Source organism: Pristiophorus japonicus, chromosome 17 (genome assembly GCF_044704955.1).
Source record: "Pristiophorus japonicus isolate sPriJap1 chromosome 17, sPriJap1.hap1, whole genome shotgun sequence".
Taxonomy (NCBI): Eukaryota; Metazoa; Chordata; class Chondrichthyes; family Pristiophoridae; genus Pristiophorus; species Pristiophorus japonicus.
In genome coordinates, this window is record NC_091993.1 from 7,805,113 (window position 1) to 7,828,352 (window position 23,240).

The following is a 23,240-nucleotide window of genomic DNA, read 5'->3' on the forward strand; positions in this document are numbered from 1 at the left end:
ATTGGTCTGGCATGATGTTGATGACTTTAGAAACTTTTAAGCCTGGGACTGTATAGAAGAACATTTTGAATGCCAATCTCTTAATTTGTTTCTCTGTTGTGTGCACTCTGAAGGGCTTCTGTCCTGCAGCCTCATTCATGCAATGGCTTATGTGGTTGGGTTGAGTTTTGTGGGATAATACTTGGATCTTCAATTAATCTTAGGTTATTAAAGCTGTGGAAGTGCAGTATATGTAACATCTTTTCGGCTACTTGTTCGGTTTTGAGAAGTGCCAACACAGGAGAAAAACACAAGTTGGCAGTCGTATAATTAAGAGAACTTGAACAAATCACTAGCAGTTCTTTTCCTGGATGATTAAATTGGATTATTTCTCCTACCTTTGTGCCTACTTGTGTGTATGTTTAGACTCTGAATGCTGATTGTAATCTGAAAACAGCAGTGCCAGGGTATTAAACCTGATGCAGGCACGAAAAACAACTAAAATGGCAGTCTTTAAAGTAGGAAAATATTAATTGAAATTTATTTTCTTGTAACAGTTGAGACCACACTTAAGCCCAGTAGAATTTGTATTTTCCAAGTAGTTCAAATAGCTCATTTTGGTCTGGTGTTCTGTGTTGACCAGGTTGACTGCACTGTGAATACAAACACATGCACCAAGTATGGAGTCAGTGGTTACCCAACTTTGAAGCTATTCCGTGATGGTGAAGAGTCTGGTTCTTATGATGGTCCTAGAACAGCGGGTAAGAACTAGCACGATGAGAATTTCTCATTTAATAGTTATTTTACAATGCTTGTGGACAATTAATGCCGCCACTTAAGGGGTGGTTTGGGGTCACCATCCAAATCCCGATTAGTTTAAATTGTCGGTACGTGTGAGTTTTTGATTATAACTCACATTTGCTTATCAAGTTGCTATTTAGTTGCAGTTAATCTTATTATTTGTAAGCACGAGCCCTGATCCCACATCGTTATTCTCATCTCGTGCCCCTTCCGAGCTCCTTATGTCCATAAGATCCACCTCCTGCTCTCTGGACCCCATTCCCACAGAAAACTGTTGCATGTTCCTCAACATCACTGCAGTCTTTGATGTGGTCGACAGTACTATTCTCCTCCAATGTCTCCCTTCTTGTCCAGCTCAGTGGAACTACCCTTGCTTGGTTCCACTTTGTCCATCAAATCGTAGCCCAAGCGTATCCCATATGGCTTTTCTTTCCACCCCAACATCATTGCCTCTGGTGTCCCCTAAGAATCAATCTATCCTTGGCCCCTTCTGCTTCATCACCTACACGCTGCTCCTTGGCGGCAGCATCTGAAAATTTGGGATCAGTTTCCACATGGACTTTGATAACACCTGTGTTTACACCACCTGTCTCAACTCCTCCACTGCCTCTGTTACACCACTGCTGTCCGACTTCCAATCTTGGATGAGCTGTAATTTCCTCCGGTCAAACATCCGGACGACCGAAGCCATTGTCCTCGGCCCTACCACAAAATCCATATCCTTGCCACTGATTCCATTCCCTAGCCCAGCCACTGTCTCCAGTGTAGCCAAACTGTTTTCAGCCCTGGGGGGAGAAATTGGGGTTGTTTACGCCTCAAACGACCTTTCGTCTGGGCGTGGCACTGCGAACCACTCCCGCTAAACATGGTGGCCGGCCGCTCACAGCACTAATTAAAGGGACGGTGGCTTGTGCACGAATAAAAACAAATTGGCCAACTTGTCGTGGCCAATTTGCGATCTGGCAGCCCGGCACTCTGCTTGAGTGCTAGGCTGATCGTGCTGTGCCCTGCTCCCTTTGCTTCTATCTCTTTAGTGCCCCAGAGAGGAAATGGAGTGCGTTTTTTTGCACTCCACTTCCTTCCTGGGCCGGTAACCCCAATTTTGCGAGCAGGGCAGGATTTCCTCGCCTGGCGCAGGAACTCCCACCTTGCGGATGTTACCGCTCCCAAACGGAGGGCTGTGCAACTTCCTGGCCCTGATTTCTTCTTCGACACCAAACTGAGCAGCTGCCCGCATATCATCTCCATCAAAAGTCCACATGCTTCCGCCTCCGTACTGTTGCCCGTCACATCCCCCTCCCCTCCCTCTGCCTATCTGCTGTGGATGCCTCCATGCCTTTGTCACCTCCAGTCGACTATTCAAATGCTCCGGTGGCTGGTCTCCTAGTCATGCTCTGTAATCCTCAGCTCATTCAAAGCTCTGTTGCGGGTTTCCTGTCTTGCACTCATCATTCCTGACCTTGCTGACCGACATTGGCTCTCGATCTCCCAATTAAAACATCTTAGCCTTGTATTTAAATACCTTCTTATGGCCTTGCCTCTCCCTATCTGTGTACCTCTTCCGCCACGTCTGTTTCTTCCCCATCCCGGCCCAAGAACTCTGCGTTCCTGACTCTGGCCTCTTGTGATGCTTCAGCAAATCTTGCCAATTATGTGAATGATGAATAGTTTTGGGTTTGTGACTTGCCCAGATGCTGCAACATAATTGTTGTATAGTTTTCTCTAGGCACCACTCGAGACTAATCATGACCAGTAACTTGGTTATAAAGATGTCTTTAGCTGTGCAGTAACTCCTCCATCTGTTACTTCTGCACAGATGGAATTGTCAGCCAATTGAAGAAACAGGCAGGACCCAGCTCTGTGGAAATTACAACTGCCGAAGTGTTGGAGACCTACATTAATGATGCTGATGCTTCAGTTGTTGGTGAGTAAATGCCAGTAAAATTCTAATGGGACACAAGTGACTTTTTTTATGGGCTATGTTTGTGAAAAATGTTGGATGCATTACTGCAGCAGCTCTTCACTGAGAGGGTTTAATAGCATCTATGGGGTTACATTTTTTAACCTGTTAACTAAATTGTCTGAAGTTTAAGGCATTTTGAGTAAACTGGGCATGTCTATATGGATTTGATATTTACATAACTTTAGATGCGAAGGGGGGAAAAAATGGGAGTGTTGAAACCTCCACATCGTGTTCCTGCCAGATGTTCTAAAACATCTGCAGCTGTTCAGAGCCATTAAGTTTGAAACATTACCAAGTCGTCATTTATGCAGTGCATTCTATGTCGGAATAGCTAGGCAACAGTAAAGTATTGTTTGTGGGGAATTTTCTCCATTTAAGCTAATATACAATGAACTGAAATTGGCCATATGTAACCTCTATCCCATTGGAAGAAATAATTGACTTTTCCAACTGGAATATCAGGTAGATTTCTATTATGGAAGATACATTTGCATAAAGAATTGTTTCCTTGTTTTAATTAGAGCTGGAAAAATTTGGTGATCCTGTTTGTTATCTTTGGGTTGTGCATGTGTTTTGAGCTACAACGGAGGTACAGAAAAGCCTATTTGTAACCCTATCCGAGCTGAATTATATAATTATACGTACAGTCCAAACATGCCTTTCTGTACTTGCTGCAAGAGTATGTGATCAATTCATCATTTTATTTAATTAATCGCTGGGGTATGGTTAATTCTTAAAATTTTACTGCAAATACAAAGTTTTCTCCACTCGTTACTCAATACTAAAGGCATACAATTAAAAAATAATAAAGGCCCAATAATGTTGTAAAATATTACAATGTACTTCATTAACTTTCTTTTAAGCAGCTTTGCCATCATTCTTTATCATTCAACAAAGTTCATGTTTCACATATAATGATCTAACGTACAAGGACAGAAGGCGCTAGTAGATTTTGTTTTACAAACTATTTACCTATGCTTGCTATAAAGTCTCTCTCAAATATTGCTGACCAAGTCTACTGGGTGTTCATGCACGGTTTATTGAAAATGTCTGTTACAACCGTAACCAAGAATGTTTTTTTCTAACTGATTAGACTATGAACCAAGTTAGAAGGATTTTTGGGGGACGGATGGAGGGAATGAAGTGGAAAAGAATGGCTCTGAAATGTGCATTATGTGTAAATCTGCTTCTGATTTGCCAAAATGGTTCATGACTACAACTTGTATTGATGTGTCTGTTGTGCAGGTTTCTTCGAGGACCCTGCTAGCCCATCCCAGGCAGATTTCCTAAAAGCAGCAAGTGGAATGAGGGAGAACTACCGTTTTGCACACACCAATCGAGAAGAGCTCCTTGAGAAATATGAAATTAAGGACGAGTATGTACTGATGTGTATTTTTGGAACCATCCTATCTTAACCATATCTTCTGACTACAACGCAGTCATGCACGGAGATGTTTGTCTCCTGCCTTAGTGGACTTCAAACTCATTTCCATTTTTCTATAAAAATGTGGCTTCAGTGATGATCCCCCTTTGCGTTGGGTTTCAGGGTCTTCCAAAATGTTGGTGCATTACCCTAAAGATCTGGCAACTCATTAAATGGATTTTTTTCTCGATGGATTTGAGGCCTTGCAATTATGCTGCACTGTATTGGCATACAAACACCATTGCTGTTTTAATAGATGCATTAATCCACTTAAATGGGTTCCTCTCTTTGAAAGAGCAGACAAGGGAATTTCATACCAATACATTTAGCTTTCGAACACTTAATATTGCACTGCTTAATTTCAAGGCTTTTTTTTAAGTTCAGGGATCATTTTTACATTACTATTTGTGCCACACTTATTTTTTCACTTTGACCTTTTATCCTTTTTATATTTTGATTCTTTCCTGCTCCATATTTAAACGTGAGTTTTTTTTCTCCTTTCTACAAACCACACCCAGAATTAATTATTTTTCTTAATGTATGTAACTCTGACCCAAGTCAGCATTCATTCAGTTTGTCCTTTTCCTGGATATCTTGTGGGATCATTCTGTGCCAGAGTTTGGTCAGTTTCAGAAATAATAATGTTTTGTTTCATGTTCAATAAAAGCTGCTCTTGTTTAATACATGGGTTATGAGGGCTTGACAGGGTAGATGCTGAGATTGTTTCCCCTGGCTGGAGAGTCTAGAACTAGGGGGCATAGTCTCGGGATAAGCAGTCAGACTTTTAGGACTGAGTTGAGAAATTTCTCAACAGGGAGGGTTGTGAATCTTTGGAGTTCTCCCAGAGGTCTGTGGTGGTTCCGTCATTTAGTATATTCAAGACTGAGAGTGCTAGATTTTTGGACACCGAGGATACGGTGGGAAAGCAGAATTGATTTTAAAGTTCAGCCATGATCCTACTGAATGGCAGAGCAGGCTCGAGGGGCTGTATGGCCTACTGCTCCTATTTATGTTCTTGTGTTGCAGTACTAAATGACTGTGTATTTGGAATTTTGTCCTATTGCTGACCAAAACCACTTTGTTTGTAATGCTGGGCAACTACCCCACCGGGAAGGTGCAATTCACATTGAAAAGCATGCTGCGAGTCCTCCTGGATATATAGGCTTTACTGCAGCGCTTCACTGTATATGTGCACAGATCTCTTTCTTTGTAAAGTAATGCGATGAGAGAAGTAGGTGGAAGCAATGTTTGGGAAAACCAAGTTAATGTCATATCTGGGGTTCCTGACTAGACGTTTCTGTGTTAAAATTGTGTTTAGTCATAAGCTCGTTCATTTTAACTAGAATAGTGACTGGTATTTAAAACTCACATCCTTTCGCTGTTTGACAGCACAAACTTATTGGCTACATAATTCTTTTTTAAAACATGGAATGTTTTAAAATGGAAATGACAGGTTCAGAATTGGCCTGAACATTTCCTTCTCTAGTAACTGCTGAGAGAAACTCCAACACGCACGTGCAAACTCCAGTCAGTGATGTGCACTCTGCGTTGTAATGACGTCCCAGCAACTAGCATTCACGATAAATGCGGATATACATCAGTGCAGTCAATGCCGATTCTGAAGCATCTCAAATAGCTTTGTATTAATTCCCGATGAAGAAAAATAAAAGGATTTGGATTTTTGGAAAAAAACATCCACTTTTTTTTTAAAAGCAATTTGTATTATTAAATTTCTCTCTGCTGAAGTCTTGATCCTTTTTATATGATTTGCTAACCATGTACCAAATATCTGCTTTTATTTTTAATAGGGGCATTATCTTGTTCCGGCCTCCAAAACTGGCAAACAAGTTTGAGAGCAGCAGTGTACCATACACAGAAGAGAAGTTCACAAGTGCAAAAATAAAAAAATTTGTTCTAGACAACATGTAAGTCCAGATTCTATTATGAATTTTATAACTGGCATGACTTTTCATTATTTGTTCCTGTACTGAATATTGATTCCTTGCCATGCTTATTATAGTTGATTCCTGTTCTGTGAAGAGGGTAAATGTGTTACAAGGCAGCTGAATGATAAAATCGCACATGTTTATGATCATAATGGGGAACATCGAGTAAATGGCATTATTCATGGCTTGTAAAGGTTCCAAACTGTTTCTTTACCTTTTGTTCATTGTAAAATGAAATCGAATTGCATAGAAATCACCACTAACTGCAGCCTAACTAATGCCTTTGTAGATTTATCACCCTGCTTTTATATTCAATGCTCTTCTACATAAAACCAAAAGAATCTAATTTCCCCATAATGACTTTTTCCATTTACAATTCTGTACAGCAATCCCTTCCTTGTCTACATTTATTTACATGAAACTGTATTGTTGTATATCTGCACATGTCCCTCACCTGTCGTATGTTCTGAAGTATCACATTATACCTCTTTGCCAGGTTCCCAATTTGGTGCCATCAGCAAATTGATGGGCCCTTCTCCTAAATATTTATGTATGTGGCATCCGAGAGGTCCCAATAGTGAAATCTATGGCATTCCACGAACGGCACTTTACCAATCTGAGAAATGTCCATAATACACCTCATCTCTGCCTTATGTCCTTAAAAGTACAGGTTCAACATCCCGAATCCGGTACTCCAAAAAATGGAACTGTCCGAAAGTCTGGGCATTTTGCGCATAGCTGATAGTCATCCGGAATTATTGTCCAAAACCTGGACATTTTTAAGGCAAAATCCAGCACGGATTCAGTCAAGGATTCCAGATTTCAGACAAGAAAATCAAGTCTGAATTCCGGAATCCGCAACTGAATCCGTGCCAGATTTTGGACCTCACCGTTCAAAACCCGGCATGGATTTAGTCGCGGATTCTGGATTTCAGACTCTTGATTTTCTTGTCTGAAATCCTGAACAACCCAAAATCCGGCACGGATTCAGTCCAGAGGATTCCGGATTTCGGACATTGTACCTGTATCTCTCTCTCCATATTACCACTTTACATTTACTACTATGGGCCTTAATTTCTGAAATGAGTCTCTGGCATTTTATCAAATGCTATTTGAAAGTTAAAATATACTCGACCCCATCACATTCCCGTTGAGTTCTGTAATTTCCTCGAAGAATTGTATTTGCCACCTCTGCCCTGCTCTTTATAAATCCACACTGACTGTCTGCATTTAGTCCATACTTTCCAAATGTTCACTAATGTTATTCGTTGCTGCAGTCTGTAGCAATCTTCGCATTACTGGGATATGGCCAACTGGTCCGTAGTTACTTGACATTTGTGTCAGATTCACCACCTGCCAATCCTTGGGTACAATTTCTGTTTCCCTTTGAATGTTTTTTTTAAAACTTAACAAACCAGTAATGAATCTGATATTCCGACCTGGCATTGGTGACCATTAGCGCTGGTAATGTGAGTAGGCGTGAATCTTGTTCACCAGTTTCCTGGTGTGATTGCGCAGGTGGGCATCCTTTTCTGTTTGTGCTATAAAGCAGCCTGAAGGACTTCTGGAGTGGTTCCGCACCACTTTTAAATGTGGAATTGTTGGGGTTGTTACTGGGCAATAAACACCAATTGGGAAGGGTGATTTTCAATTTAGGGCGATTTTGATAAGGAGGTTGATCAGTATTTGATGACATGTACCTGACTTTAACCAAAGGAAATTCAAAAGGTCTGTTCTGTTTTCTGCTCAACATTGTCTGTATAATAATGTTTTGGTATATATTGCAGTCAGTTCTTGTAACTTGATGTTTCTTTTTAATGGCAGCTATGGTATCTGCCCCCATATGACTGAAGATAATAAAGACCAGATAAGAGGGAAGGACCTACTGGTAGCTTACTACGATGTGGATTATGAGAAGAATCCAAAAGGTTCCAATTACTGGAGAAACAGGTATTGGCTGCATGGTTGTTTTAAATGTTAAGTACCTTCTGTTTTTGCTCCATGTTTGGAGTGTAGACCCGTTTACTCTTTAGAATAGCTAATGCTCTATCATTTTATTGTGCTGCTCAATCACAGCAAGTTTCAGTATTAAACAACCATCATCTTCAAAATTGCAATATTTTAACTTGGTTATGTCGCAGATTTCAGCTAAGCAATTTGAACAGTCCTGTCCACAACATGGTAGTACAATAAATACAGTGGCTATTGAAGATCATAACGCTGTGCTTTTTCCTTAGTGCCTTCTGAGGCATATATATAAATATTAGTCTGCATTTAGTGTGAAACGGGTATTCTAGCTATTTAAAGAGTAGCTGTCTTCTCCACTCCGGAGCTTGGGGTCTAAATCGGAGTAGTGAGTGGATATCCTTGTACCATCAACACCAATACTGTACATTTATATAATGCTTTTAATGTAGAAATTGTCCCAGAAAGCTTTGCAGAGCTCCTGAAACCCCCAAGTAAATTAAATTAGCACCATCTGAATTTGATTCCTACTGAAGATGCATGCTCAGTGCAAAGGTAACCATAATTCAGCATCAAACTGGCAACATTATGTAAAGGACACAGGGTGGCTGTGTGAAATGTCACAACTGCAATAGTTGATGTTTTTTGTAATCATGGGATAAGGATGTGTTCTTTGGGCAATATTGAGATGGCCTGATACTATAAAGTGTATAATCCAAGTCACAGTCCTCAAACATGACCAGACATTTTGGCTGTGTTACCTGTGCTGTTCTGATACGCACTAGTGCAGACAAGGTACCTGGCTGCACGTGACGACTCTGGAAAAAGTACCGTTTAAATGCACAAATTGGAATGTTAAATTGAACCAGGACTGCATCTTTCATAATTTGCAGTTGTCTGCAGGAGCAGTTCTACAATCCAAGAAGGACAATGTAAATATTAATTTAAATGCACCACATACTTTAGGTGGTGCGACAGAGACTGATCATTGTTCTAAGTTAAATGCTGTGATGGCAGTCCCATTGGTTTCTATGGACAGTGAGCTAGATGGACCAAATGGTCTCCTCCATCTGCAGTTACTTGGAAACCTAAGTTTAATCTGTCTCATTAACCAGTTGTACTTACTCTTGCACTGGATGGGGGAAGGATAATGGGTTTTATAAATTGAAGCTGGTTCTGATGTGGTTCTGGTTATGGATTGCTTCCCAAAATAATTAATTTCCCATCCCAGCTGGGGACACTATTTAATAAATCTTATGTCGGAATAAATGGACATTCTTCAATTTTATTGTGCAATAGAAGTGAATACCTAACTGCAGCAGTGGCCAAGTTACAGTGCTTTTAACAATTTGTTCCAGGATGTGGGCATCGCTAACAAGGCCAGCATTTATTGCCCATCCCTAATTGCCCTTGAGAAGGTGGTGGTGAGCCGCTGCCTTGAACCGCTGCAGTCCGTGTGGTGCTGTTAGGGAGGGAGTTCCAGGATTTTGACCCAGCAACAATGAGGGAACGGCGATATCTTTCCAAGTCAGGATGGTGTGTAATTTGATGGGGAACTTGCAGCTGATGGTGTTCCCATGCGCCTGCTGCCCTTGTCTTTCTAGGTGATAGAGGTCGCGGGTTTGGGAGATGCTGCCGAAGAAGCCTTGGCGAGTTGCTGCACTACATCTTGTAGATGGTGCACACTGCAGCCACGGTGCACTGGTAGTGGAGGGAGTGAATGTTTAAGGTGGCGGATGGGATGCCAATCAAGCGGGCTGCTTTGTCCTGGATGGTGTTCAGCTTCTTGAATGTTGTTGGAGCTGCACTCATCCAGACAAGTGGAGAGTATTCCATCACACTCCTGACTTGTGCCTTGTAGGTGGTGGAAAGACTTTGGGGAGTCAGGAGGTGAGACACTCGCCGCAGAATACCCAGCCTCTGACCCGCTCTTGTTGCCGTGGTATTTGTGGCTGATCCAGTTAGGTTTCTGGTCAATGGTGACCCCTAGGATGTTGATGGTGAGGGATTTGGCGATGGTGATGCCGTTGAATATCATGGGGAGGTGGTTAGACTCTGGCTTGTTGGAGATGGTCATTGCCTGGCACTTGTGGCATGAATGTTAATTGCCACAAAGTGCTGCAAAAAGTATTGCAGCATCTGTACCACTGTTCTCAGCCGAACTCGAGCATTATTTAGACCAAGTATGATGAGAGTAGCCAACTCAGGAGATTGAATTAAAAACAAATAATTAACCTGGTCTTTGGAAATTGTTTTACTTCACTCTTGTTATCTTAGTCACTTCTAAAATCTGTTCATTTTAGCCCATTTGTTTAGTGACTTCTGTCTGGTTTACAATATTTGATTTTTGGTTCTGTCCACTCTTCTAATTGTACAGAGTGATGAAGGTCGCTCAGAAATTCCTGAATGCCGGCGAGAAACTGAATTTTGCTGTTGCCAGCCATAAAATCTTCAGCCATGAGCTCTCTGAATTTGGCTTGGACACTGTCCCTGGTGACATTCCTGTGGTTGCTATCAAGACTAAAAAAGATGAAAAATACGTGATGCAGGAGGAGTTCTCGTAAGTATTGTGAATCGGTGGTGGAAATCAGAGGCCCTTTCTGGCACGTTCAAGCGTCTTCAAAAGTGTCACTGCTGCTTTGGGACTAATGTGATTAGAAAAAATCCACCTTCATAGAAGAGGTTGTTACACTATCTGTTTCATGATACCAGAGGATTGTACAAAGTTAGTTTTTGAAAAGCTTGCCTTCGGATTGTTTTAGCGATGCATACCTCAAATTAAGTAACTGAGGCTCTGCACGCAAACATGCAGAGCGTAGGTACAAAACCGACAGCTTGGTTTCATTGTTTATTGCTAACTTCTAGTGAGGAATAATTGTAGGTGTATAGTTATTTTTTTTTCCAGCTTTTTAAACATCCGTCCTTTGGAAATATGGGGCGAAATTTCCTTTATACAGCCTCATTCGTGCCTCCGGGGAGGCGCATTGGTGTTTTTGCCCGGGGGAAGGGGCGTTGCCACCTTGTGGGAAATTGCCCCGGAGGTTTGGGGAGCGCTGTCCTGGTAGCGCTGCACCCCGGGCCGGCGTGCAACCGGCAATGACATCGTCGCCGATCCCTTTGCGCCCTGCGAGCCGTGAGGCTGGTGCAGGCGGATGTCATGCCAGCATCGCAGGTCGCGAAGCTGGTGGACATCTGCTTCTGGGGCGCCCCAGGCCGCCATCTTTATTTGTCGGCCAACTCTTGTGTTGGTGCGGCAATGCCGGCTCTCGCATAGACCACCATCATGCAGTCCGGCATTCTATTTTGGGTGCCGGGCTGCTGGCCCGGTTGATCACGTCCCTGATGGCCCAGTGGCAGCCACCAAAGGGCCTGCAGAGTGTGCAACGGCCCTCCCCTTTAATGGAAGGGGAGGGGTGTTGTAGCGCGTCAGTGATCCATGGAGCATCTGCATCACGTTGAACTCTGGGTCATGCTAGCGCCCTGGGAGCACCCTCAATTGAAGCGGTGTGCCGGAGACACCACTCCACTTCCTTTTGAGGGGTGTGTGGCCCAATTCCGGAAGTCCTGGCCCCAGAAGGTTACCGCCCCCCAATCGGGTATACCGTTTAAAGTTTCTGTAGAATTGCCCTTGGATTTGTGATTGCTGTGCTGCCTCGACACTGTACTAACTGCATAGATCCGAACTAAATCTTGTCAGAAATAGTGTTGTCGGTGCTTTAACTATCAACTTTCTTGCTGCCCTAAAAACCCTTCATTGGTACCAAGTAACTAAAGATTCATACTTTGTAAGCAAGACAATTTTTTTGAGGAGCTGATTTTATTTTTTAATTTTCCAGGCGTGATGGCAAAGCACTGGAGCGTTTTCTAGAGAACTACTTCTCTGGCACGCTGAAACGTTACCTGAAGTCTGAGCCAATTCCAGAGAGCAATGATGGTCCTGTGAAGGTTGGACTCTTGCATATTTCTTTTTCTTCCCCATAAAATTGTTTTCCATTATAGACTGAAGTGACTTCTTATTCTCTCGTTGCGCACTCTGCTGCAACTGCACTACCTGCAAAGCACTTCCTTCATTTGACTATTATGTTGCTTTATAGTGCAGTACAGTGACTTAATGTTAATGTTGGGGTCTAAAAATTTGTCAGTAGTGATACAACACAAGAACATGGAACAGGAGAAGGCCATACAGCCCCTCGAGCCTGCTCCGCCATTCAATAAGATCATGGCTGATCTGATCATGGACTCAGCCCCACTTCCCTGCCTGCTCCCCATAACCCCTTATCGTTTAAGAAACTCTCTTTCTGTCTTAAATTTATTCGATGTCCCAGCTTCCACAGCTGTCTGAGGCAGAGGATTCCACAGATTTACAACCCTCAGAAGAAATTTCTCATCTGTTTTAAATGGCGGCCCCTTATTCTAAGATCATGCCCTCTAGTATGTAGATTTATTGTATGTGGAGATATCTAATGATGTAAGTTATACTAATTTTATCGCGTGCTGTTTTCAGATAGTTTGATTTTTGGGGGCGGGGGGCGTTAACTGCTATAAGATTTTATTTTGGTACCTTCTGCCGGCTTTCTTGAGAGCGAACATTAGAATTATTGGATTAGAATTATCAGATTAGAAAAAGGCCACGGTGTCTACCATCCTGGGAAGTGTACGATACAATGATAAGGGAGTTATTGACCAACATGGCAATTGGTCTCGATCAGCTCGTCTACAACAGACCCAGACATGAGGCAAGGAAACTTGCAATAGTGGAGAGCTCTGGGAACAATAGGTCATGCTGACCGAGGGCCATGTGGCTCTTTGTCAGCCGGCGCAAACACGATGGGCCGAAATGGACTTCTGCGCTGTAAATTTCTATGTTTCTAAAGTCACCTGTTCTTCCAAGCACTTACCACATGTCAATTCAAATTATTCGCGGTGAAAAAAATAATTGTATCCTTGGCAGTTTCTGTTAAATCGTTTAACGTTAGCATCAGATGCTTGGATTTGTTTTTTTGAAAATGGCCATATGTTGTGTGGAAAGCAGTCCAAATTTCTACATTTGAGAAGGAAAGATGCAGAAATGAAATGGGGCAATGTTTTTCATATTTTGTTATGGCTGAAGAATGCATTAAAAATTTTCAAAAAATGTTCACGCTGGCTTGCTGTTATAAATGTTACATAGTCAGAATTTAGTGTTCATGGCTGCAGCTGCTCATTTGCTATTACAATACTTTATTTTTTAACAGGTTGTAGTAGCTGAGAACTTTGATGACATTGTAAATGATGAAACAAAGGATGTCTTGATTGAATTTTATGCTCCATGGTGCGGCCACTGCAAGAGTTTGGAACCAAAGTTTAAGGAGCTTGGCGATAAGGTTAGATTGTATTCTGTTGTCCAATCTGATATGTGAAAATGCACCTTGGTTTAAAAATTGCTCCATTAAATCCTGAATTTTTTTTCATGCTAGGTAAGCAGTGATTCGAATATTGTCATTGCTAAGATGGATGCTACAGCCAATGATGTGCCTTCACCTTATGAAGTTCAAGGGTAAGAGCAGCAAAATCATCCATTTTATTGTTTCAAATTAAGTCCCTGATTTGGAGCTCTTTCTGGAAATGTTAATGTTTTTTTTTCAAATATTTAGGTTCCCCACACTTTATTTTGCCCCGATGGGTAAAAAGCAGAGTCCAAAGAGATATGAGGTATGTTTTGTAACTTCTTCATTTGTAACAATGTGGTGGTCTGATCATCTGCTTCTGTACCAAAAATATGTAAAGTCAAAGGAATGAGGATTTAACTCTACATTATTGGTACTTTTAAATGTAATTTAGAAGAAAGAAAGACTTCATTGATATAGCACCTTTCATGACCACTGGACGTCTCAAAGTGCTTTGCAGCCAATGAAGTACTTTTGGAGTGTAGTCACTGTTGTAATGTGGGAATTTAGTTATATTCTATTGTAAGACAGGTAGACCATCCAACCAAGGAACTTCATTGGTACTGTGTTCCTCCAGATATTCTCAAGGCAAAGATAGTTTTAGTAATTGGGTACTGAATGAAACTAGAATTCTACCGAGCGGTTCCACATCAGCCGCAATATCGTGACATTGCTCACAGTAGCAAAAGTCTCATTAGCTTTAGAATCCGTTTATTTCAAAATCAGTCTTGGCTTTTTTTGTCTGACCTGGAGTCAAAATCTGTGTTGAGAAGGCAAGAAAGTAAGTGCCGAGGTACAAGCTTGCATCCAAAACATCCTTGCATCAAAGAATATAAAACCTGTATCCCGTCGCTAAGGGATCAGAAATTCCCTGGGATAAACCTTGCCTCGACGGGGCACTTAGATCTCGGTGGCCGAGTTTTTCTGCTCAGACCTTTGATAGTGGTGCAGCACAAGGTCACAATAGTAGCACAGTGCAGCTCAAATTATGTAGGTGACTGGACTTTACAGCTCTTGCTTTACATGGTTTACTCCATTGAAGAAATCTCATCGCTCTTGGCAAATTATCTTACAAGTGTGGCGACTTATTTTGGGAGTGACAGACTTTAATTGTGTGTTTTGGAGGGGCTGCATTTCTCCTCCTCCCACTGCCATTAGTATTGGCAGAAGCTGTCAAACATTTAAAATGCATTTTGAAACCGTTTAAAATCTGAAAACATTGTTTTCCCAGTGTGCAACCATTTTCTTTAAGCAAGCACATGCTTTTAAATAGGAGCTGCTGGCCAAATTTTGTGGATGCCTCATTTAAGCTATGCACAATCCTGTGGATCTGCATATGGCCATGGATGTGCAAGCAGCTATAAATCATTATTGAAAGACTAATACTGTAAAATTACAGACAGTTGGATAACATTGCAATGCAGCAACAGCTGGGCAAAAAAGCTTCAACCTCACCCGAACTGCTAGTTTGACCAAATTTTCCCCCTTTTTCATGTTTCATTTATTTTCTTGAATAGATTTACTATCATCCAGGAGTGCCTAAAATATTATCGAGAGTCTTACTTATTTCCGAGTGCATGCAATCCGGATTAGTCCTTCGACCTCCCAAGTCCAGCTGAAATGTTTGTCTTTACTGATTTTTACATCTTGGTTCCTCGACTGATTATGTGCAGACTATCCTCTGTTTCTTCTATCTGAGAAAGATCTTCAGATATCAACAACGTCAGTTTCCCCCCGCATGTACTATTTTTAGTAGCCACTTGAAGTCACAAACTATTTTCGTCACTATTTATCTCCTGGTTTGTCATGCGTCGATGTCTGGCATTATTCTGACAATTGTGTTCTTAATTCAGGGAGGCCGTGAAGTTAGTGACTTCATGAACTACTTGAAGAAAGAATCTACACATCCTCTGTCTGTAGCGGCAGAAGAAAAGAAATCAAAGAAGATGAAGAAAGACAAGGAAGACCTGTAAATTACTGGAAGCACCTCAAATGCTAAAATATTGATATGAAAGAAGTAATTGGAGCCACGGTTGGGTTAGAGATTTGGTGGTGGTATAGTCACTTTCTAAGAGGATTCACAGTCTGCCATACCCAGTCCCATTTCTGTATCAATTTTAAGATGCACTATCGATGAGTTACTGAATCAAAAGGGGCAGAAATTCAGGTTTTGTTTTGGTCTTATTTTGTACTGGTGAATGTTTTTGTACATTTTGAACAATAAACCCCTTTAAACCAAACTGAAAACACGGCACTATTTGCACACGGAATTTGTAGCGCTTTATCTAGTACTTTCAGTTTGCTCTCATTATCTGGCATTGTAATTTGATTAAACACATTGTGCAGTATTTAACTGCTCACTTTAAGAATCTTTTGAACCAGTACAGATACAACTCTGCAACTTAACATCTGTAAATTGCAAATGTAAGGAAATAATCTACAATATTAGAAACAAAACTTAAACTACCTTGGGATGAAACATTCAAGTAATGGCTCTTGTGATAAAACCACATCCTATTTTCTAATGAGTACCCAGATTTACTGACAACCCCAGGAAACGATACACCTCCCTAATCCTACCTAATCACCCCACTTTTTTCTCCCCTGAGTCCACAGTCTGGATGATCCAGTAGAATAAAGATGTCCTGGACCAGATTACTGCCACTGCTACTCTTGGCTATCTACCAGGAGGTGTGCAAAAGCAGATTTGGGTAATGTGCTTTAGCAATTGCTTGGATGTCACTTCCCTATTGTCCTATATTTAGCATTTAACATCTCCCTTTTACTGCGAGTATTGTTCATGCTTTTGTGCACCTTCAGATTTAAGGTAGTCTATATTGCCTTCAATGGGACTGGCTGAAGTCCTTGTACATCCATTCTGTTCTGTTACCACTCCCATTAGTGTTGTGAATATATGGTAATGAATAATTTGCCTTTTCTACTAAAGGTGATACTTAAAACTTGTTTTTAAGTCAACATTCATAAACCCTGAGAATGAATGGGCTTTGTTTGTAAAACCTAGTTAGGGTGATGCTTGTTTCCTCACCAAGGCCCCAGAACATGTTGCCTCTCAGCTAAGTGCTTACAGCTCCCTATTTGAATTACTCCAGTCCAGCTGCTACCCCCTCCTGCCACCGCTGAAGTGTCCCTAGACAAAGTCATGAATGATATCGTGACATCGCCCTCCTCGACCTCTCTCTAACTGTTGGCGCATTTGACCGCACCCCTGTTATCCTTGCTTGGTTTCACTTTCAAATATTTGATCATGGCAAGAAAACTCTGGAAATAGCTTCTCTGCATACTCTTGCACTGTCTGCTCCAGAATCTCCCAAGGATCCATCCTTGACCCCCTCCATCGCTTTATCTGAATGCTGCCAATTGGCAATATCATCTGCAGACTGATCAGACCTCAGTTAATTCTGAACATCACACTTTAGAAAGAATATAAAGGCTTTGGAGAGAATGCAGAGGAGATTTAGCAAAATGGTACCAGGGAGGGGGGGAATTCAGTTACGTGTAATAAGTAGAGAAGCTGGGATTGTTCTTGGAGCAGAGAAGTTGGAGGAGATTTAATAGAAGTGCTCAAAGTTATGCAGGGTTTTGGTCGAGTAAATAAGGATAAACAGTCCATTGGCAGGAAGGTCAGTAATCAGATGAGAATTGTTTTTTGAGTTATTATCTGGACTGCAAAGCAGATTCAATCATAACTTTCAAAAAGGAATTGGATATATACTTGTAAAGGAAGAATTTGCAGGGCTATAGGGAAAGGGCAGGTGAGTGGGACCAATAGCTAGCTTTTTCAGAGTCGGTACAGGCACAATGGACCACATGGCTTCCTGTATGATTCTGTGCAACCAGCCTTGTATTCCTTTGAGATGAGGCTGTTATTGGACAATCTAATAGAGGTGTTTAAATGGATAAAGTGCTTCGATAGATACAGCAAAATTATTACTTCTGGTGAGGGACTACAGAACAAGGAGGCATAACCTTAAAACTAGAGCTAGGCCATTCAAGAGTCAAAGCAGGAAGCACAAAGGGTAGTGAAAACCTGGAACTCTCCCAAAATGCTGGGTTAATTGCAATTTTACAGGTGTGAGATTGTTGGAAGTTAGTTGTGGGGGGGGGGGGGGGGTGGAAGAGGAGAGAGGGAATCACGAGTGATGATCAGACTGGTAAATTGAGGTATAGATCAGCCATACTCTGGCTTCCTGTTTCTCTGCCGCTGACACCCAGCTGTGCCACCCATTTCGAACCCTTATTGCCTTTGTGTTGTCTGCCTGCTTGTCCGATATATGGTCTTGTGTGAGCTTTCATTTCAGCTAGCTGAGCATTGGGAAGATTGAAGCCATCAATTTAAAACCCCTGCCCTCGTCAATGGTTCTCCACCTTCCCGTCTACTTTCTCAACCTTGGCTTCCTTTAAGAAAGTATGAAAACTCACTGAATAACTATCCAGTGGGTATAGTCCACTTGATTCTTTCAGAAGACACTGCACAAGGTTACTTGAAAATAAATATTTAACTTGGCAAATTAGTAACTCTTCATACTGCTTAGCAATAGAAAAAAGATAATAAATGGAAGAACTGTTTGGCTGGGAGGTATCAATGTAGTTGTACAGGATGCACTCTTATGTTGACCGTTCTAAATGACATAGAAGAGGATACTTGTAACATATATTTGCTTAAAACCCCAGGCATTGTGGCCAAATGATAAGCCTGAGAGATTGATATCAAAAGGTATTTGCAGCAATTAAGTAAACAGACCAAGGACTGGCCTGGATTTTAATTTAGGTAAACATAAAATTAAGCATTTTGGAATAAGAAATGTGTGCATAATGAAGGATGTCCATTTTAAAAAAAAACTTTTTACTAATCGTACGCGATGAGAAGCCTACTAATGAGGTTAACCTCTGTTCTGGATGCTCCCTGACAGCATTTTGCAATTCATTATTAGTTATTCTAATAATGTAAGACCCCAATTGGAATATTGCAATTTTGGCACAGCATTTCCAAAACTTATTAACACATTGGAGACTGCTCGGAGAAGCGGGGTAATGTAATGACAGTTGTGGGGGTTGGAAATTACTAGTTATGATGAAAAAAAACAATTCATTTGCAAAAAAAAAATGGAGATTAGAAATATATTTTTAAAATGTTGGGAGGGATGAATAAATGCAAACTTGGGACTGGATACAGAAGCAGAGGTTGTGATTATCAAATCACCAAACTTCAAGCAAGACTCGGAATTAGAAGGATTTTTATCCAAACACTTAATGTGGCATAGTCTCATAGAAAAACACTCTTTGGGGGGGGGGGGGGGGGAATGGCCTGGATGAATATCTGTTTAACTATGATATATGTACAAATATTAAATGCTGTCTTGCCAAAGAACATGGTTTGCCCACAATTTATAATACAGTATTCTGGAAGTTTGCTTGAGGCAGTGGGGCCGAAATTCACCCCTGCCCGAAACAGGTTGCACCATCTGCTCCTGAAGTGTTTTTTTCCGCCGCGTCGGATAAGGTCATCTCTTTTGGTAAATGCAGCTCTTTGTTTAAGTGGACTGGAAGTCGGTCATAATGGGGGCGGGGCGGAGTCTCCGCCACTGTTAGTCAGCAGCGGGGGGGGGGTGATGATGTCATTACGCGTGTGCGTCACCACATCTCTCCCTTTCACTTAAAGGTGAGAGAAGCAGCGATTCTTTAGGTTCGGTCCACTGGGCCACCGGGGAGGGTTTCGGGCGGGCCAGCGGTCTGGCGCTCAAGTGGGTGTGCCAGGCTGCCTGTTGTCCAGTCGGCTGGCAAAAAAAATAAAATGGTGGCAGTGGGCCCTTGCCTTTAATGGCCGCCATGCAGCCAAGTCCCACAATTGTAAGGGGAATAGATGGGCATTTCTGCGGCCGCAACCGAGACTTCAGAATGGTATGTTGCATCCCTGGTGCAAGGGTCAAGAATGTCTCTGGAGCGGGTGCAGGACATTCTGAAAAGGGAGGTATGTACCAGTTGTGGTGCACATTGGTACCAACAATAGAGGTTTAAAAAAAAAGGGATGAGGTCCTACGAGATGAATTTAAGGAGCTAGGAGCTAAATTAAAACGTAGGACCTCAAAAGTAGTAATCTCAGGATTGCTACCAGTGCCACGTGCTAGTCAGAGTCGGAATCGCAGGATAGCTCCGATGAATACGTGGCTTGAGCAGTAGTGCAGCAGGGAGGGATTCAAATTCCGGGGCATTGGAACCGGTTCTGGGGGAGGTGGGAACAGTACAAACCGGACGGTCTGCACCTGGGCAGGACCAGAACCAATGTCCTCGGGGGAGTGTTTGCTAATGCTGTTGGGGAGGAGTTAAACTAATATGGCAGGGGGATGGGAACCAATGCAGGGAGACAGAGGGAAACAAAATGGAGACAGAAGCAAAAGACAGAAAGGAGATGAGTAAAAGTGGAGGGCAGAGAAACCCAAGGCAAAAAACAAAAAGGGCCAATGTACAGCAAAATTCTAAAGGGTCAAAGTGTAATAAAAAAAACAAGCATGAAAGCTTGGTGCCTCAATGCGAGGAGTATTCAGAACCCAGGAGAGGGCTCTGAGTTAGTTAGAGTGGGTGAGAGCTCAGATGAACAGGACCCCAAGAAAGAATGCAAAAGGCAGGAGGCAACAGAGCAGAGTAGCACTGGGGTAAGTGTAAACCACAAGGTGATAGAAAGGGACAATATGTATGAATATAAAGGGGCTGCAGGAGGGGTCAAAACTAAAAATCATGGTTTAAAAACTAGTATTAAAACACTACGTAAACGCATGCAGCATTCGAAATAAAGTAAATGAGTTGACAGCACAAATCATTACAAATGGGTATGATTTGGTGGCCATTACTGAAACGTGGTTGCAGGCTGGCCAAGACTGGGAATTAAACATACAGGGGTATCTGACAATTTGGAAAGATAGACAAGAAGGGAAAGGAGGTGGGGTAGCTCTGTTAATAAAGGATGATATCAGGACAGTTGTGAGAGACGATATTGGCTCTAATGAACAAAATGTTGAATCATTGTGGGTGGAGATTAGAGATAGTAAGGGGAAAAAGTCACTGGTGGGCGTAGTTGAGAGGCCCCCAAATAATAACTTCACGGTGGGGCGGACAATAATCAAGGGAATAATGGAGGCATGTAAAAAAGGAACAGCAGTAATCATGGGGGATTTTAACCTACATATTGATTGGTTAAATCAAATCGCACGGGGTAGCCTGGAGGAGGAATTCATAGAATGCATACGGGATTGTTTCTTAGAACAGTATGTTACAGAACCTACAACGGAGCAAGCTAGCTTAGATCTGGTCCTGTGTAATGAGAGAGGAATAATAAACGATCTAGTAAAAGATCCTCTCGGAATGAGTGATCACAGTATGGTTGAATTTGTAATACAGATTGAGGGTGAGGAAGTAGTGTCTCAAACGAGCATACTATGCTTAAACAAAGGGGACTACAGTGGGATGAGGGCAGAGTTGGCTAAAGTAGACTGGAAACACAGACTAAACGGTGGCACAATTGAGCAACAGTGGAGGACTTTTAAGGAGCTCTTTCATAGTGCTCAACAAAAATATATTCGTGAAAAAGAAGGGCGGTAAGAGAAGGGATAACCAGCCATGGATAAACAAGGAAATAAAGGAGAGTATCAAATTAAAAACCAATGTGTATAAGGAGGCCAAGGTTAGTGGGAAACTAGAAGATTGGGAAAATTTTAAACAACAGCAAAGAATGACTAAGAAAGCAATAAAGAAAGGAAAGATAGATTACGAAAGTAAACTTGCGCAAAACATAAAAACAGATAGTAAAAGCTTTTACCGATATATAAAACGGAAAAGAGTGATTAAAATAAATGTTGGTCCCTTAAAAGATGAGAAGGGGGATTTAATAATGGGAAATGTGGAAATGGCTGAGACCTTAAATAATTATTTTGCTTCGGTCTTCACAGTGGAAGACACAAAAACCATGCCAAAAATTGCTGGTCACAGGAATGTGAGAAGGGAGGACCTTGAGACAATCACTATCACTAGGGGGGCAGTGCTGGACAGGCTAATGGGACTCAAGGTAGACAAGTCCCCTGGTCCTGATGAAATGCATCCCAGGGTATTAAAAGAGATGGCGGAAATTATAGCAGATGCATTCATTATAATCTACCAAAATTCTCTGGACTCTGGGGAGGTACCAGCGGATTGGAAAGCAGCTAATGTAACGCCTCTGTTTAAAAAAGGGGGCAGACAAAAGGCAGGTAAAACTGTAGGCCGGTTAGTTTAACATCTGTAGTGGGAAAATGCTTGAAGCTATCATTAAGGAAGAAATAGCGGGACATCCAGATAGGACTAGTACAATCAAGCAGACGCAGCATGGATTCATGAAGGGGAAATTATGTTTAACTAATTTACTGGAATTCTTTGCGGATATAACGAGCATGGTGGATCGAGGTGTATTGATGGATGTGGTGTATTTAGATTTCCAAAAGGCATTCGATAAGGTGCCACGCAAAAGGTTACTGCAGAAGATAAAGGTACGCGGAGTTAGAGGAAATGTATTAGCATAGATCGGGAATTGGCTGGCTAACAGAAAGCAGAGAGTCGGGATAAATGGGTTCTTTTTGGGTTGGAAATCGGTGGTTAGTGGTGTGCCACAGGGATCGGTGCTGGGACCACAACTGTTTACAATATACATAGATGACCTGGAAGAGGGAACAGAGTGTAGTGTAACAAAATTTGCAGATGACACAAAGATTAGTGGGAAAGCGGGTTGTGTAGAGGACACAGAGAGGCTGCAAAGAGATTTAGATAGGTTAAGCGAATGGGCTAAGGTTTGGCAGATGGAATACAATGTCGGAAAATGTGAGGTCATCCACCTTGTGAAAAAAAACAGTAAAAGGGAATATTATTTGAATGGGGAGAAATTACAACATGATGCGGTGCAGAGGGACCTGGGGGTCCTTGTGCATGAAACTCTTTTGAGTTCTACTGCACCTGGTATTCCCAGGCAGTCTCCCATCCAAGTACTAACCAGGCCTGACTCTGCTTAGCTTCCGAGATCAGACGAGATCGGGCATTTTCAGACTAGTGTGGCCGTAGGCTCCTTGTGCATGAATCCCAAGAAGTTAGTTTGCAGGTGCAGCAGGTAATCAGGAAGGCAAATGGAATGTTGGCCTTCATTGCGAGAGGGATGGAGTACAAAAGCAGGGAGGTCCTGCTGCAACTGTATAGGGTATTGGTGAGGCCGCACCTGGAGTACTGCGTGCAGTTTTGGTCACCTTACTTAAGGAAGGATATACTAGCTTTGGAGGGGGTACAGAGACGATTCACGAGGCTGATTTTGGAGATGAGGGGGTTACCTTATGATGATAGATTGAGTAGATTGGGTCCTTACTCGTTGGAGTTCAGAAGGATGAGGGGTGATCTTATAGAAACATTTAAAATAATGAAAGGGATAGACAAGATAGAGGCGGAGAGGTTGTTTCCATTGGTCGAGGAGACTAGAACTAGGGGGCACAGCCTCAAAATACGGGGGAGCCAATTTAAAACCGAGTTGAGAAGGAATTTCTTCTCCCAGAGGGTTGTGAATCTGTTGAATTCTCTGCCCAAGGAAGCAGTTGAGGCTAGCTCATTGAATGTATTCAAGTCACAGATAGATAGATTTTTAGCCAATAAGGGAATTAAGGGTTACGGGGAGCGGGCAGGTAAGTGGAGCTGAGTCTACGGCCAGCTCAGCC

General features: G+C 42.1%; 1 protein-coding gene and 1 pseudogene across 1 annotated transcript in view; one reads left to right on the plus strand and one right to left on the minus strand.

Moving 5' to 3' along the window:
- LOC139227522 (protein disulfide-isomerase A3-like) overlaps window positions 1-15,750 on the plus strand; it is a 30,771-nt gene extending 15,021 nt beyond the window's left edge. Inside the window, exons 3-13 of the mRNA XM_070858321.1 lie at window positions 623-740; window positions 2,597-2,704; window positions 3,989-4,118; window positions 5,975-6,091; window positions 7,937-8,062; window positions 10,455-10,637; window positions 11,914-12,022; window positions 13,312-13,440; window positions 13,534-13,613; window positions 13,711-13,768; window positions 15,357-15,750. Coding sequence (XP_070714422.1) covers window positions 623-740; window positions 2,597-2,704; window positions 3,989-4,118; window positions 5,975-6,091; window positions 7,937-8,062; window positions 10,455-10,637; window positions 11,914-12,022; window positions 13,312-13,440; window positions 13,534-13,613; window positions 13,711-13,768; window positions 15,357-15,476 — 1,278 coding nt within the window. The 3' untranslated portion in view covers window positions 15,477-15,750. The remainder of the gene's footprint in view (window positions 1-622; window positions 741-2,596; window positions 2,705-3,988; window positions 4,119-5,974; window positions 6,092-7,936; window positions 8,063-10,454; window positions 10,638-11,913; window positions 12,023-13,311; window positions 13,441-13,533; window positions 13,614-13,710; window positions 13,769-15,356) is intronic.
- A 6,735-nt stretch (window positions 15,751-22,485) lies between these two features.
- Window positions 22,486-22,604, minus strand: LOC139228417 (5S ribosomal RNA; annotated as a pseudogene).
- Between the last annotated feature and the right edge of the window lie 636 nt (window positions 22,605-23,240).